Here is a 13,495-nt window from a genome sequence, read left to right as displayed (position 1 = left end):
CTGTGAAACATTCCGGATCAAGCTGAAAGTTGAGAATAGATTTGATGATGGTAAATGGGATAAAACGATAACGAGAGCATATGTCAGTCATTTATATTTATAAAGCCTATGATTTGATTAGAAAAAGTCAACTTTGCAGCTTATTCTGGGCAAGAACCGCCCACTTAAAAGAACAACATATAGGGACTAAGTCTGTTTTGTTTTTGTGTGCCATTTAGGGACGGGTTTATCTGAAATTGTTGATATCACAGTAATAGTTTGTTTGTGTGAAATGAGAGATTTTGTGTTTTTGGTGTCATTGGCAGGAGCAAGTCTTCCAAATCTCTTCCCGAGCAGAATCAGGGAAAGGAAGATGCTCGTTTAACCCACAAGTCAACACCATCTCAGTCATGCTCAGTAAGTGCTGCTGTCTTTTGTGTCTTTATCCACAGGTGCCGTTTTGTCTCGGACACGTACTATAACACTTTCTCTATGATCTCTTTGTTCATGACCCCATAGTGTCATAAAAACACCCACATTTTGTGGCTGTCTGCCCCCTTCCGATGTGACAACTTTGGGTCACTCAGTGCCGCCTCCTTAATCCTTTGATCTGTAATTGGCTAGCTGGTGTTGGGTTGCTGTTGACACAGCCAATGGGCTAAATTACACGCACATTCATGCTTTCACACACCAGAGAGCCATTACAACCGCAACATTAACACAACGGTGTTATTTAGTATCACTGAAACACTATTATAGTTTGCAAAAGTCTGCAAAATTGTTGTTGTTTTTTTGTCCATTTTTATCCTTTTTTTTTAATTATGTATTATTATTTTTTAAATGTGTATACAGTTTTTTAATCCATTTTTATTTCATTTTTAGTTTAGGTCTTCTAGTACAATGTTAAACTAAATGAAAACAAGAAATGTTGCCTTAGCAACTAGCATTTCATGTAAAGTTTATCGTTTATTTCAATCTCTTTTTTTAACGTTTTAATTTTAATTAACTATAATAACCCTGAAACACACATGCCATCATCTCCAAGTTTACACCTCATGAGAACTAATTGCATGTGTCACACATACTCGCCTACAAAAATCACACACACACACCTAAATATAATATGTTATAGGTCATCGTTGAGTCATCTGTTAAGTGGTTATTCCATTAAGTAGAACAGTTCCTAACGGTCTAGATGGCATCTAAGACTGACGGTCCTTGACATGACAGCCTACAGCTTTCTCAGTCTGATGTCCGTCTGACAATTTCCATCATACACTTGGCCCTTAGCCACACGTCAACCACAGGGCCCAGCAATATGGAGTGATGAAGTGATAGAGTAGTGCACTGATGAAAAGAAGGAGAGATTTGGGGAATGGAGACTTGAGCAGGTCATTAGTAAAGCGCACCGCAGAGAAATGTATAGCCACAATAAATCCATAGGTCTCGTATTTAACAGACAGATGTTTAGCCATTTTTTATACGTTATATGCAGTGGGTTTACAAAATAAATGCATTTTAAACAGGGCTGTCAAAGTTAAAGTGTTAACGCATATGAGTAAATGTTTAATAACGTTTAAACTACATTAATGCATTTCTTAGATTTTACATCATAACAGTTTGGATCTGTTCTGTGAGATTATTAAAACACAACTGGAACAGATTGGTGAACACACACACAAAAGCCCCTATAGCCAAGCAATCGTTGAAAAATAAAAGATGAAGAATGTAATATTTTTATGGGTAATTTATTCATAAATCAACCCCAGACAGGACATTTAACATAAGCGAAATCATTTATACTTCCTATTTTAGAGTGAATATTGAATTACAATATTATTGAAGCTCCAAAATCATAGAAATGTTAAAGCAAAAACATTTTATACATGTAATATTCAGTCCATGAAGTTCCGGAAAAGTTTTATTATTTAATTATTATTTATTTAATTGCCATCCACATCAATACATATAAAATGAGGAACTGAATTTATTCAAACTTAAAGGAGAAATATATGGTATTAATTAGTGCTGTCAAATGATTAATCGCGATTAATCGCATACAAAATAAAAGTTTTTGTTTGCATTATATATGTGAGTGTTCTGTGTATATTTATTATGTACATATAAATACACACCCATATTTTGAAAATATTTACATGTATTCACATCTATATTTATATTCATGTAATTTATATTATAAATAAATATATTTAATATATAAACATAACATTTTTCTGAAATATATACATGCATGTGTGTGTATTTATATATACATAATAAATATACACAGCACACATACATATATTATGTAAACAACAACTTTTATTTTGGATGCGATTAATCGCGATTAATCGTTTAACAGCACTAGTATTAATATATAATTTAATGTTAAATCAAATTCACAATTAAATCACATTATCTACATAAAATTAATCCTGATAAATTATTTTAATCTATTGTCATTCCTAGTTTAATTCATCAACCTTACTATTCATCTGAGAAGATAAAATCCACATCTAGCACAATAAAAAGCGTCTGCTAAATGACTAAATCTAATGTAATGTAATGTAAAAATGTGAAAAGATTTTCACTGAACATGCAAAATCTGTGGGACACGTTTCTGTTTCTGTCTGTGGTTAGATCAGGAGCTGTTCTCTGGCATGTACATTGACTTCATGGGGACAGACGCGGCAATCTTCAGGAGCCTGACCACAAGGAACGCAGTGAGGACGGACCAACATAACTCCAAATGGCTGAGCGGTACAAACCCTACATTTTATTTGATCCACCTACATTATTATGACTGTTCTGTCAGAAAATTGTGCATAATGTTTTCTTGAAGCTACAAATAATTATTTATGTGGAGCATTAAATTACATGTTCACATTCCATGCCATTTCAGTAAAATAATACACAAACCACAAAGTAAAAACCATCTTTGCCCACGTCAAAGGAAATAGTTGAAGACAGGATAGACTCAATATCGGTTTACAATGATTCCACCAGGAAAATAAAAACATATTGTACATGCATAACGGTTTTCTCAAGAGGTCACATTATCTTTTGTGTGATACAATCCAAATATACACAATGAAACGCATATTTGGTCTGGATCTGTGAGATATATCTTCTTCACTCAGTTCGCCAGCAGCTAGCTGTATTGTGTTTCATCTAAACTTAGGCATTAGCACCATGCAGAGATGTTTTATTCTTTAGGCATGAAATGATACAGTACAATCGACTTATTTCTCTTTTGTGGTTGATGTAGAGCAAATTAAGTGTTTGAGCTGTAGTTATTCTTCTATTTGACTAGAGCCAGTGTTCATCGATGCACACTTGATTCCTGATGGCTCAGACCCAAACGACGCCAAACTTTACTTCTTCCTGCGTGAGAGACTGACAGACAGTAGTGGAAACACTAAGAACATCCACGCTATGGTGGCTCGAGTCTGCCCTGTAAGTTTGTGTGTGTGTGCTTGAGTATCTTGAGTATCATGTCAATTTGTCACTGTTTACAAGTTATGCAATCATGTTCAGGGAGGTACATTTTTTTAAAAGGAATTTGATAAAGTGCGATCTCAATCTTTTTTAAATAGTAATATCATTAATATGAACCGTATAATATATAACGGTATTAATAATTTATTTTAAGTCATTGTAAATTCTATTTAGAATGACACTGGTGGTCAACGCAGTCTGGTGAACAAGTGGACCACATTTCTGAAGGCTCGGCTGGTATGTTCGGTTCTAGAGGAGGACGGTACAGAGACCCACTTTGATGAGCTCGGTGAGACCACTCACACGCACACACACACACACACACACTCATGTTGAGTTTCCATGTTTTATGGGGACATTCCATAGACGCAATAGTTTTTATACTGTACAAACTGTATTTTCTATCCCCTTACCCTAAAGTTCACACAAAACTTTCTGCTGTTTTCTAGATTAAAAAAATAAATAAAAAACGTCATTCTATATGATTTAGAAGCTGTTTTCCTCATGAAGACCAAAATCTACAGTAAATGGGGACATTGCATATACTCCTATTGTTATATATTGTTATATATAGTACATCTAGTTACAAATACTGTAATCTAAATCTAACCCACACCCTAACAGAAAACCTTCTGCATTTTCACAATAAAAAAAAATAATAATGATTTTTATACAGTTTTTACAAATTAGGAGGTCTACAAAAGAGGTTTAGGGGGATTTTGTCAAGTTCAGCTTGCTTCTGGGTATATGTTGTCCACAAAATAAGGTTAAGTAGGTACAATACACACGACTCACAGGTTCTACTTAAAGGAATGTTTTAGTTTCAATAAAGTGAAGATATATGGACATCTAGGACATGCTGTCGATTTCCACATACAATAAATATGATTTTGAAAACTTTAAATGCAAACAAAAAGAAAGTACGGTTACACTTTATTTTAAGGTGTCCTTGTTACAGTGTAATTGTACATTTAAGTACTGAGTAATATTAATTAACTACATGTACTTACTATATGGTTAGGGTTTGGTTTAGGGTTACTTGCATGTAATTATGCGTAATTTATTGTTATTATAATAGTAAGTACATGTAACGTGTAATAAGGACACCTTAAAATAAAGTTGTCGAAAGTTCACTTCAAATATTTTGACAATGTTTACCACAAAAATCAAGTCCCCTGGTTGTCGATATTAAGGCTGCCTTTATATTTAAATTGTTTAAATAAAAACTAATTTCTTTTAAACAAACGTTGATTTTTATATAATGTATATATTTTATGTATTTGTATTCAGTAAAAAGATTCAGTAAAAATATTTATTTGATTGCCATATATTTTAGGACTAGAAAAAAATCCCAAGGGGCCTTTAACCCCATTGTACCCTAATTAGATATGGTGTTGTTACTTCTTAACCTGTAATTAACCCAAAACACTCCTTCGCCTTACAAATTTCATTCACATTATAGTTAAACAGCTTTCTATAATTACTGGTCATTAACCATAAACCAGCCATTTTGGTGTTTGTCAGTATTCATCAACAGCCCTAGGTGATTTGTAAAGCTTTTCACCTCATTAAAATTCTTTTACGATCATAAAACACTCAGAACAAACCGTTTACACTGGAGAGTTAAAGCCTGTGATGAATTTACACGCGTTCACCTGTTTTATTCTTGTTAGGCCAAACTAGAACCATGTAACAATGTTGTGGGACAGATGTTCAGCTACTGAGTGAGTGTTTGTCTCTTTCCTTCCAGAGAATGTGTTTTTATTGGAGACGGACCACCCAAAGGGCCTCCTCATCTTTGGAGTTTTCACCTCTACAAGGTAAAGCCAATAGCAATATTGAGCTTGCCGCTAATGTGTGTATATATGCGTGCGCATGATTTGCGTGTGTATTTGCCAAATATAGGTCAGAAAGGGTTGGAGCTGAGGGGATGACAGGGTTTCTGGGAAAATGTGATCACACCTGAAGGCGGTAAAGGAAGGGAACGGTCACTCCTTTACAAATATCTAATCTTAGTTCAACCAACAGCTTTTCACTGTGATGAAACACAGACATCTGTGTGGTCTCGCTGAATGATTGAAATTGGTCTGTCATGCAGCAAGAGAGTGACAGAGCAGAATAAGGATGGAGCAAAGTGTGGATGCGCTGTCCTTGAAGGACGTTCAACTCGGTTTCGTTTATATTTTGTACGAATTTAGTATTTTCACAAGACGAATAAAAATAGCTAATAGGCTATTTTTGTACAACCTACACTTTTATTTTTTTCTCTCTGCGACACTTTTTCCTATTGTGTTGTAAATGTTAAACGAATTGAATAAAAATAAGAAATAGCCTACAATTTTTGTACAACATTTTTATTTTCTCTGACACTTTTTTCCTGTGTTAAAATATTAAACAAATTGTGTCTCAAGATAATTAATGTAAATTCAAGTTAAAGTCAATAAATTCAAGACTCTTGACAAGACGAATAAAATAACATACAATTTTGTGCAGACTACACTTTTATTGGTCAGTCTCTCTCTTTCTTTCAGTAGCGGAAATTTAAATGTGAGATTCTGGAAACAAACTCTAAATTTAGCGAGAACGGTCGGGTCGGGAAGAAAATTATTCTAAGCGGACAGCGGGTGAACAAAGAGTGAATATATAGCGGGAGCAGGCGGGTGAAGAATATTACCTTGCGGGAGCGGGACAAAAAAAAATTCTCACGCAGACCTCTAGTCTCATTTTCATTTCATCATGCCTGTAGTGCCTGATAAAGCAGCGTTTGTGAGCACAGTGCTGCTTAGTGTACAGCGTTAGGCTGGCCGCACATTAGGCGATTTTCAAATCTTAAACTATTTTAAAACCATGGGAGACCACAGACAAAGACAGTACAACCGATTTTTAGCCTTATAATCCTCTGAACGCACACACGATGATTCGATCAGACCACGAGACCACACACTTGTCGATTGTAGGAACAATTTCACAGTGACACGTGATCTCACGGACACAAGATCAAACGTGACTAGAGAAGAAAAACAAATAGAGGACAATCAACGGTGGTCAGCTGGCTCTCCCGGTGCACGTTCTGTTTCAGTGAAAAACAAAGTATAACAAAGAATATGGGTGATGTTCTCTGCTTTCATGGCATGTTTGTGGCTGCCGAGTTTCAGCTATAGAAGCACGCAACATCCGGTAGGTGACACTTGCTCGCTCTCATTGGCTATCGCGGGTATCACGTCAGAGGCAGCCTGATCAAGAGTCGTAAATATCAAACATGTTTTGTAATAAAATTTGACTTATTTTGTTTGATATTTACGATTTGAGTTCGGGGATGCTCCGTCTCGATCGGGAGCAGATAAATAATCGTAATGACACCACACAATAGAGGATTTTTGGACAAAAAATCGTTTGCGACAAGCTGCGAATCGGGCCACACCCCCCGATCGTTCGGGGATGCAAATCGGTCTTAAAATCGCCTTACAATAGTCTAGTGTGTAGCCAGCCTTACTGGGGAAACCGCTATTTTTACCGCTCCAAAAGCGACACCTAGTGGCAAAGAATTAATTTGTATGAATTGAAAAAAATTATATTTGTATATAATCTATATTTGCATCATCTATATACTACATTCAAATCTATTTATTACATTTAATAAAATTGTAATATTTTACCTATTATTATGAGTTAAAAAAAAATATTATACTCTTATATAATACATATCATTAATTTATTTCATATATTCTTTCTATATACTATATTATTTGTTAAATGTTTGTAAATATTCTATATGGTAAACATGTATTAATTCTAAAATATATCAATTTATTTCTGATTTCTAATTTTTATACATATTAAATTATTTTTATAAAATCTTTATTAAAAATACATTCTATACTTTGGGGTTGAAGTATTTAGCACAAAAAATACGGCAGACTGTATTTCTATATATTTAGGGGGGGTGGCGAGAAAGGTCAAAAGTGCCCCTGAAAATCAATTATAGGGAGCAAATGTCCCTTTAAAAAATTATAATAAAGTAACAGCACCTTTTGACACTACCAACAAGCATAACTCTAATCATTTAACTTTTGAAGTACTGAATAAGAAATGTTCATTTGATTGTAGCACAGTTTAAGACGTTGAAATGTCTTCAAAAACTCAAGAGTTGTTTTTTTTTTCCTTCCTCAAGAGAAAGATCTGAGAAGCCAGTGGTCTTCATTTATTATCTCATTGTTTAAGCGAAAGAGTTCAGATATGAGGTCTCATTTGCTCTGGGTCATTTCATTATGTTTGTTATGGTGGGTTTGAATGAGTGTATGTTGGGGCGTGTGTGTACGTGAGTTGTGGTTTAATGAGGTGAGATTTCGGTCAAGGTTTCCGAGCTGTGGTTCATTCTCCAACCACGTTAAATCTGTGTGGTTTTCTTAATGAGACCAATCCAAACAGCGACAGCTTCTTTGTCCATGCCCTGCTCTGTTATTTATCATCACATGTCTCTTTCCCTTTGTTTTGCGATCAAACAAAGAAATTCTTTGTCTTGCTGTCTGATCAAAATCTAGGATGTCCAGCCAAACCACACTTCATCCCAGAGTGTAACTAAAGCGGTGTCGCCTTTCCTTTATGTGGCATTTTTCTCTCTGTGGATTGAGTCTCCAGTGTAACCATGTTACATCATCCCTTCCATCCAAATGCTTAGGAAGGATGTGCAAGACTGTCTTTTACCGTCTGACTTGCTTCATGTTAAATAGCTGTGTTTTGTTTTATTCCATCCAGTTCTGTGTTCAGAGGTTCTGCTGTCTGTGTGTACAACATGGCCGACATCCTGACGGTCTTCAATGGACCGTTTGCGCACAGGGAAGGACCCAACTTCCAGTGGGTGGCTTTCCAGGGCCGGATCCCATACCCACGACCGGGAACTGTGAGTCACACACATTCATGTCCTGCCTTGGTACAGTCACTCTGTTTATTATACCATTAAATATCTGCGATTTACACAGTTTAGTTGAAAAGGCAAATAATTGTAGGTGAGGAATGTTTGCCGAAATAATCATCATCATAATCTTATTTTTAGTTTATACATGAAATTAGGAGATTTGATTTCTGGTCTGTCCTCCGTGAGGCTTATATTTCAAAGTCATTTTTGTGATACCTTTTAATAATATTTTACCATTTGCACACTTGATTTCTGGTCAATCCTCTGTTACAAAAGCTAATAATTTAAGGTAATTTATTTTTTATGCATATGTGATCATTTCTAACAATATTTTACTATAATAATATAATATAGAATATTACTATACTACTGTTTATAAATATAAATATTTCATATATTGCTATTTCTAAATAATTTAATAACATTTTTGTATTTTTTTAATTACATGAAATTTGTAGATTTGATTTCTGTTCTGGATTATCAGAATAACTTGTATCTTATGGTTAGACTTGTGCCGGTATTCGGTAATACATATATCACGGTAATGAATATGCACGATATTGTTATCGTGGGCACTTCTAAATACCGTGAATAATTATATATTACAAATTATTCCGAATTTTGAATGAATTTTAAGAATACTTTTCCCATCAACTGGTCAAAATGCACAACAGCGCTGTATGCTGCGTGAAAGAGGCGTGCGCACTCTGATGTAAACAAGCGCGGACCTGAAGCGAAAAGCATTAGCAATTAACCGCAACATGAAAATTTGATACCGGCATATCCCTACTTATGGTCATTTATTTTTATAGATATATTTTTAGATATGATACTTTTACAATAACAATTGACTATAAAATAATATATAACAATACTATTTTAATATAGCATTTTTTTTTTCAGTTGAGTATGTACATGAAATTTGTAGGTTTGATTTCTGGTCTATCCTCTGTTGGAAGGGCCTATATTTTATGGTCATTTATTTATCAGATAAATGATGAGATGAGAATCTTTAATAATATTTTTCTATGATAAACATATAGAATGATGTTATTTTATTAACGTAATACTAAATTATTATTATGTGTGTGTCCAGCGTAATGTTAAAGAGACACAAAGGGTTTATTCCCCACTTAAATCAAGAATGCTTGGACTTTTACATTTTTGGGGGAACTTTTAAAATGACGTACACTCACATGAGACAAAGACTCACTAATGAGTCTGAATGACAAAAAGACCCAATTGAAGTGATAAAGCTTTCATAATCTACAGCATGATTGTCTAAGCTTTAAATTTTTATCCTCTTCCTGTCAGTGTCCTGGTGGTGCGTTCACCCCTCATATCCAGAGTACTAAAGAGTTTCCAGATGATGTGGTGACGTTCGTGAGGAATCACCCCGTCATGTTTAACCCCATCTACCCGGTCGGCAGGAAACCTCTGGTGGTGCGGACACATGCCGATTACAAATACACCTCTATAGCTGTGGACCAGGTCACTGCTGTGGACGGACACTACCAGGTTCTATTCCTGGGCACAGGTAAAACCCCACAGTATGACAAGACTGACAGACTGCAACGTTTTGAGTTAAAAATCTTAGTTTGTGTTTTACTGAGCACCTACATCTTGGATGCCCTGGGGGCAAGCAGATAAACATCCAATTTTCATTTTTGGGTGAACTATCCCTTTAAGAAAAATAAATGACCATTCGAAAAATTAACCTACTCCGAGTTACAACCACCAGATGAAAAACAGTTCAAATGTCCCACAATATATTTCAACAACTACCTCATGTAATCTGTTTGTGGAAGGAACTAGCACACTTAACTTTGCTTGACTGCTTGTTAACCTTTTCAACAGACTAAATAGCTTTTTCCACCTAAAAATGAGAAAGGCAGAAAAGCTGGAATTTGTTTTCCTGACTGATAACATTTTACTGAAAGTGATTTGTCAGTTAAATTATACTTCATACTTTAAAATTATACTGTACTTTAATAAATTATGGCAGTAAGCACGCACTCAACTTTGTTATACTGCTTCATACCATATCATACAGTTTACATTATACAAAACATACCAGAGCCACGTTCCTTATAATTTTATATAAAATACCATATAAATGTAATCTTATATTCATCTGTTTTTCCAATTACTTTTAAAACGAGCGTTTTAGGAGACATGTTGCAGCAGTTAGCTTACATGCTCATGAAACATTGAGCTTTGGTGGGTGATTCAGGCTTGAATCTGGCCTGCAACATGTCCCATTTTCCCTATACTAAAAAATTCTATACTATACTATATATTTTAAAGCAGTGATTCTCAACCAGGGGGCCAGGATCCAACAAACTTCAAACTTTCAAGGGGGCCACAGGATGACTTAACAATATTTGAATTTGAATATTTTAGTACAATTCTATGGAAGCCCATTTCTGCCACTGAATAAAAACTAAAAAAGGTAATTGCTTTATAATAACTTCTCACAATTCTGGCTTTTTTCCCCCTCACAATTGCGTGATACAAACGTGCAATTCTGAGAAATTAAGTTAGAATTGCGTGATATAAACTCACAATTGCAAGATATAAAAAGTCACAATTTGCAGGATATGAACTCACAATTCTGACTTTTTTCCTCAGAATTGCGTTATATAAACTTGCAATTGTGAGAAATCAAGTGAGAATTGCAAGATATAAACTCGCGGTTCTGACTTTTTTCTCACAATTGCGAGTTTATGTCTTGCAATTCTGACTTTTTTTCTCAGAATTGTGAAATATTAACTCACAATTGTGAGTTAGAAAGTCCAATTCTGAGAGGAAAGACTGATATTTTCTCAGATTTATAAGCTTATATCTCACAATTCTAACTTTATTTCTCAGAATGGTTTATAAAGTTTATATCATGCAGTTCTGAAAGAAAAAGTCAGAATTGCTGATTTGTATCATGGAATTCTGAGAAAAAGTGTCAGAATTGCGATATGCAAACTCACAATTGCGAGAAAGTCAGAATTGTGAGATAAAAAGTCACAATTTTAATTCAGTGGCGGGAACAGGCTTCCATAAACAATTCATATTCATATTGTTATTATTATTATTTAGTAATTATAGTATTTTTATTTGAACAGTAACTTAATTATAATGCTTAAAAATACATACAAGAAATTACATTTCTTAAAATTTTTCTTTAGCTGTCACAAGCAGAAATATTGTGGGAAATGCTTTTCACTGCTGTAAAGTATATTCAATACTATAATATAACATTTTATTTAATTTTAAAAATAGCTATTCTATACCATTCCATTCCTTACAGAAATATAACAACACATCCAGAGACATAAATCTGTTTGCCACTGACCACCACTAGGGGGCAGAGAGTCTACACAAGCTGCACAAATATGATCATCTCATCATTTTTAACATAATATCTTTCATTTAACTGATACAGAAGAGAGATAGATGTTTATTATTCCTGCTGTGTCACAGCACAAGACACGGTATTAACTTTTGTGATGGCAATGGAAGAATGAAAGAAAGCGTGTGTGAGTGTGTGTTTATCGGAGAACAGAATCAGAGACACGACAGCAGACAGGCTCAGCGGTTACTAGGGAATGGGGATAGGGACATTTGGAGAGAATTCAAAATCACAGCTGTTTGTATTTGCCTATCAAAATTCCTGATGGAAAGCCAGGAGCATTGTGCGGAATGGCCTGCCTGCTCCTTGGCAGGGTTTCGTCTAGAAATGTTGGCTATTTAAAATGGGAATTTCCAGAGTTTGAGCTGAATTCTCCATCGTCCTTCTCTCTGAGGATCTGGAGCAAAATATACACACCTATCATGACCTCACAGAATGGATGAGCTTGACATTTAATGTTCATAAGCTGCTTATGGCATCAAACTCATCACTCAAAATGTTTCTACAGTCGAAGATATCCAATAATTTCCACCAGGCAGATGGTAAGAAAAACCCCAATGCTTAGACTTACATGGAAGTAGGGCCACGGGCCATATCTAGGGACTAGAGGGTGGGCTCTTTTGACGTGAAAACCACCTAGCAACCACCCAGAACACCTTGGCAACCACACATTTTCCTCTGAAGTCTAGTTTGCAGATCTGTTTCTCAGAACAGATAGATGCTCAACAACATCATAAACCAACCCAGATACACACACACACACACACACAAGCTAAAAGATTTCAAAGAGAAAATCTGAGAACAATGGAAAGTTCATAAGCAGTTCAAACCCAGACCACATTATCAAGGTTGTTTTTGCTTTCCAGACTGTCCAATGCTCTCCTGATGTTCTGGTATTCTGCTCACAGATAAAGGCACGGTACAGAAGGTCGTGGTTCTGCCGTCAAACGGCTCTCTGGATGAGGATCTAATCCTGGAGGAGCTGGAAGTGTTTAAGGTCTGAGTTCTCGCCACACATCACACATCAAAGTATCTAGAGGAGCAGAGCTGGCAGTGCCACAAAGCGTTTATTAAAACTCAATGTTGTTCTAAAGGAAGGCAGATTTTTAATGGGAACAAAGACTGGGCATGAGGTGAGGAAAAGGTTACTCTGTGAGGTTTCTTATGATCTGCTTTGAGTGGCTTGAAATTGTCAAAAATAGGTTTAGGCATAATGAATCAATTCATGGACCATGAAATGCCACACACACAGCTCAGTGGGATGTTTAATTTGGCATCTGAACACACGCTCACAAATTTGCACATAAAAACTCAAAACCACCCTAAATAGGCGATTTCTCTTTTTAAATTGTGGTTTCGTTTGATTGATTCAAATGGCAAATAGGCTAAGGATGTCCATTATAATGAAAAGCTAAATCTTTTTAAAAATGTAGTTTAAAACTTATGCCCAGCTTTCAGAAATGTCATATTTGTAAAATTGTCAAATGGTGTAACTATCAAGTGAAAAGTAATCACATTTTCCCTCCAAAAGTTAACATTTATGTTTTTACAAACATTATGAATTTTTGAGTCATGAATACCATGAAATTTTCCAGGGGGTTATACCATTTGACATTGCCATTTTTGGAGTTGCAATACAAACAAACATTATGGCATCTATAGACGTTCAACTAACAATCATTATAAGGAGTTTAAAGCAC

At 35.2% G+C, this 13,495-nt stretch overlaps 1 protein-coding gene across 1 annotated transcript in view; it reads left to right on the top strand.

Moving 5' to 3' along the window:
- Window positions 1-13,495, top strand: part of LOC107755880 (semaphorin-3C-like) — a 57,616-nt gene that overhangs the window by 37,530 nt on the left and 6,591 nt on the right. Inside the window, exons 6-14 of the mRNA XM_016572840.1 lie at window positions 306-396; window positions 2,620-2,739; window positions 3,293-3,435; window positions 3,652-3,766; window positions 5,228-5,297; window positions 8,233-8,377; window positions 9,707-9,929; window positions 12,704-12,792; window positions 12,890-12,947. Coding sequence (XP_016428326.1) covers window positions 306-396; window positions 2,620-2,739; window positions 3,293-3,435; window positions 3,652-3,766; window positions 5,228-5,297; window positions 8,233-8,377; window positions 9,707-9,929; window positions 12,704-12,792; window positions 12,890-12,947 — 1,054 coding nt within the window. The remainder of the gene's footprint in view (window positions 1-305; window positions 397-2,619; window positions 2,740-3,292; window positions 3,436-3,651; window positions 3,767-5,227; window positions 5,298-8,232; window positions 8,378-9,706; window positions 9,930-12,703; window positions 12,793-12,889; window positions 12,948-13,495) is intronic.

This window comes from Sinocyclocheilus rhinocerous, unplaced genomic scaffold (genome assembly GCF_001515625.1).
Source record: "Sinocyclocheilus rhinocerous isolate Xijiao unplaced genomic scaffold, SAMN03320098_v1.1 scaffold412, whole genome shotgun sequence".
NCBI lineage: Eukaryota > Metazoa > Chordata > Actinopteri > Cypriniformes > Cyprinidae > Sinocyclocheilus > Sinocyclocheilus rhinocerous.
The sequence above is the reverse complement of the archived record's forward strand: the minus strand, read 5'-3'. Positions and strand labels throughout refer to the sequence as shown.